General features: G+C 45.3%; 1 protein-coding gene across 4 annotated transcripts in view; it reads right to left on the bottom strand.

The window, feature by feature from the left end:
- NRCAM (neuronal cell adhesion molecule) overlaps positions 1-1,083 on the bottom strand; it is a 99,443-nt gene extending 98,360 nt beyond the window's left edge. For 2 of the 4 annotated variants that reach the window (XM_007455342.1, XM_007455344.1), the window contains exon 1: positions 880-1,083. In XM_007455342.1, the coding sequence (XP_007455404.1) occupies positions 880-988 (109 nt within the window). In that variant the 5' untranslated portion in view covers positions 989-1,083. The remainder of the gene's footprint in view (positions 1-879) is intronic. The other 2 variants (XM_007455345.1, XM_007455343.1) reach the window with 2 other exon arrangements.
- Between the last annotated feature and the right edge of the window lie 654 nt (positions 1,084-1,737).

The following is a 1,737-nucleotide window of genomic DNA, read 5'->3' as shown; positions in this document are numbered from 1 at the left end:
GTACGCGGGCCTCTCACTGTTGTGGCCTCTCCTGTTGCAGAGCACAGGCTCCGGATGCGCAGGCTCAGCGGCCATGGCTCACGGGCCCAGCCGCTCCGCGATATGTGGGATCTTCCCGGATCGGGGCACGAACCCGTGTCCCCTGTATCGGCAGGCGGACTCTCAACCACTGCGCCACCAGGGAAGCCCACTTGCTCCATTTTAAATAGCAATTTTGCTGAAGACTGGTTTCATTCTCAACATTGATATCTTGGTCTTTGATCACCGTTTTAAAAACAAAGACCTTTCACTAGGCTTTAGATAAGATATAGTTCCTAGCTCTAAACTCATATTTAAGATCCAAAATTCAAAAGTGAATTTTGCCTTGTGTGAATGCAGAGAAATGAGCCGTGGGTAGTTTGGGGATACAGAGGGGCGTGGGGTTGGCTGAGAGATGACCTTTTCACTCTTAGCATATGAAGAAAGAAGGTGGAGATGCGGGGACAGGATAAACGGGGTGGGGGGGGGTCTCTGTGATCATTTTAAAGCGATTCCTATAGTTTTATTGCGGGACAGCTTCTATAAAGAGTTGCCTGTTGGGAGGGTCAGGGCAGCTCACAATTCACTCCTTCTCTGGTCAGCCCCCCATGGTACACCAAAAGCACCTGAGGGGAGGGAAAGATAATGACAGGGAAGGGACAATGTGTCTGCGATTCAATGGCCATTTCTAGGGTCTGATTCTTTATAAACACAGGGTGCTGAAGGTAAAAGCCAGATTAGTTTTGATTCACTTTTCAGGATCACACGGACACCTCCTCCAGCCACATGGTTCAGAGTGATGGTAAATGCCGGGGAGGGTCTCACAGCCGGGCCTAAGAGCTTTCCAACGTTAATACTTACGATCAAGAGGGACTTCCAGTGCACTAATCATCTGGCACAGGAAGAGTATCAGGGGTGCTCTGCCTGCAGATAAGTGCTTCTTTTTCGGCATCATTATTTTAAGCTGCATTAGCTGAACTCCCGCTGAGCCCCACGAGCTGAATTTCCTTTTCTTCTTTCACAAAAGATGTGTGTGTAACGTTTAAATAAGTCTCATGCAGGAAACTGAAAAAGGATAGGAGAAGAATTATAGTGCACTTTTGAAAAAAGGAGGAAATGAAGACAGGAAGTCGGCAGCACAGAAAATCAGTTCTGTATTATACATGAACTCTAAATGGAACTCTAACTTTTAAATATTTCACTCTGAAGACTGAGAGAATCATTTATTCTAAATCAGATAAAATTAGGTCAGAAGTATTTGTAGGGATGTCAAGCAAAATCTGTCAACTCTGCCACCCTTCTGGTTTTCCTATTTTAAATATCTGCTTTATATTAGAGGCTACCATGTTCCTAATAGATCAGGAAAACTTGGCTTATACATCGGTTAGAAGGTGTGCCTTTGAAGGGGAGGCCTAATGGCTTCTCCTTTCTAGAGATTACCGCTGGGAAAGTTCAGGGCATGGTTGCCAATTTGCTTCAAACCCCAAACACTGATTTACCGGTTGAACCACCAAGAATTCTGGCCTTCTCCATCTCCTACCTAGACCATGGCAACAGCTATGCCTGGGCTCTGAGTTCTAGGTCTTCCTCACTGCAGTCACCCTCCTAAACAGTGCTGATTGGTTTTCCTAAGGGTCTTTGGTTAGATACTGGGAGTAAAGTTCAATATATCCTTAAATAAGTAATACAAAAACTTGAATGACCTGGTCTCAATTTATC

This window comes from Lipotes vexillifer, unplaced genomic scaffold (assembly GCF_000442215.2).
Source record: "Lipotes vexillifer unplaced genomic scaffold, Lipotes_vexillifer_v1.1 scaffold234, whole genome shotgun sequence".
Lineage (NCBI taxonomy): Eukaryota > Metazoa > Chordata > Mammalia > Artiodactyla > Lipotidae > Lipotes > Lipotes vexillifer.
The sequence above is the reverse complement of the archived record's forward strand: the minus strand, read 5'-3'. Positions and strand labels throughout refer to the sequence as shown.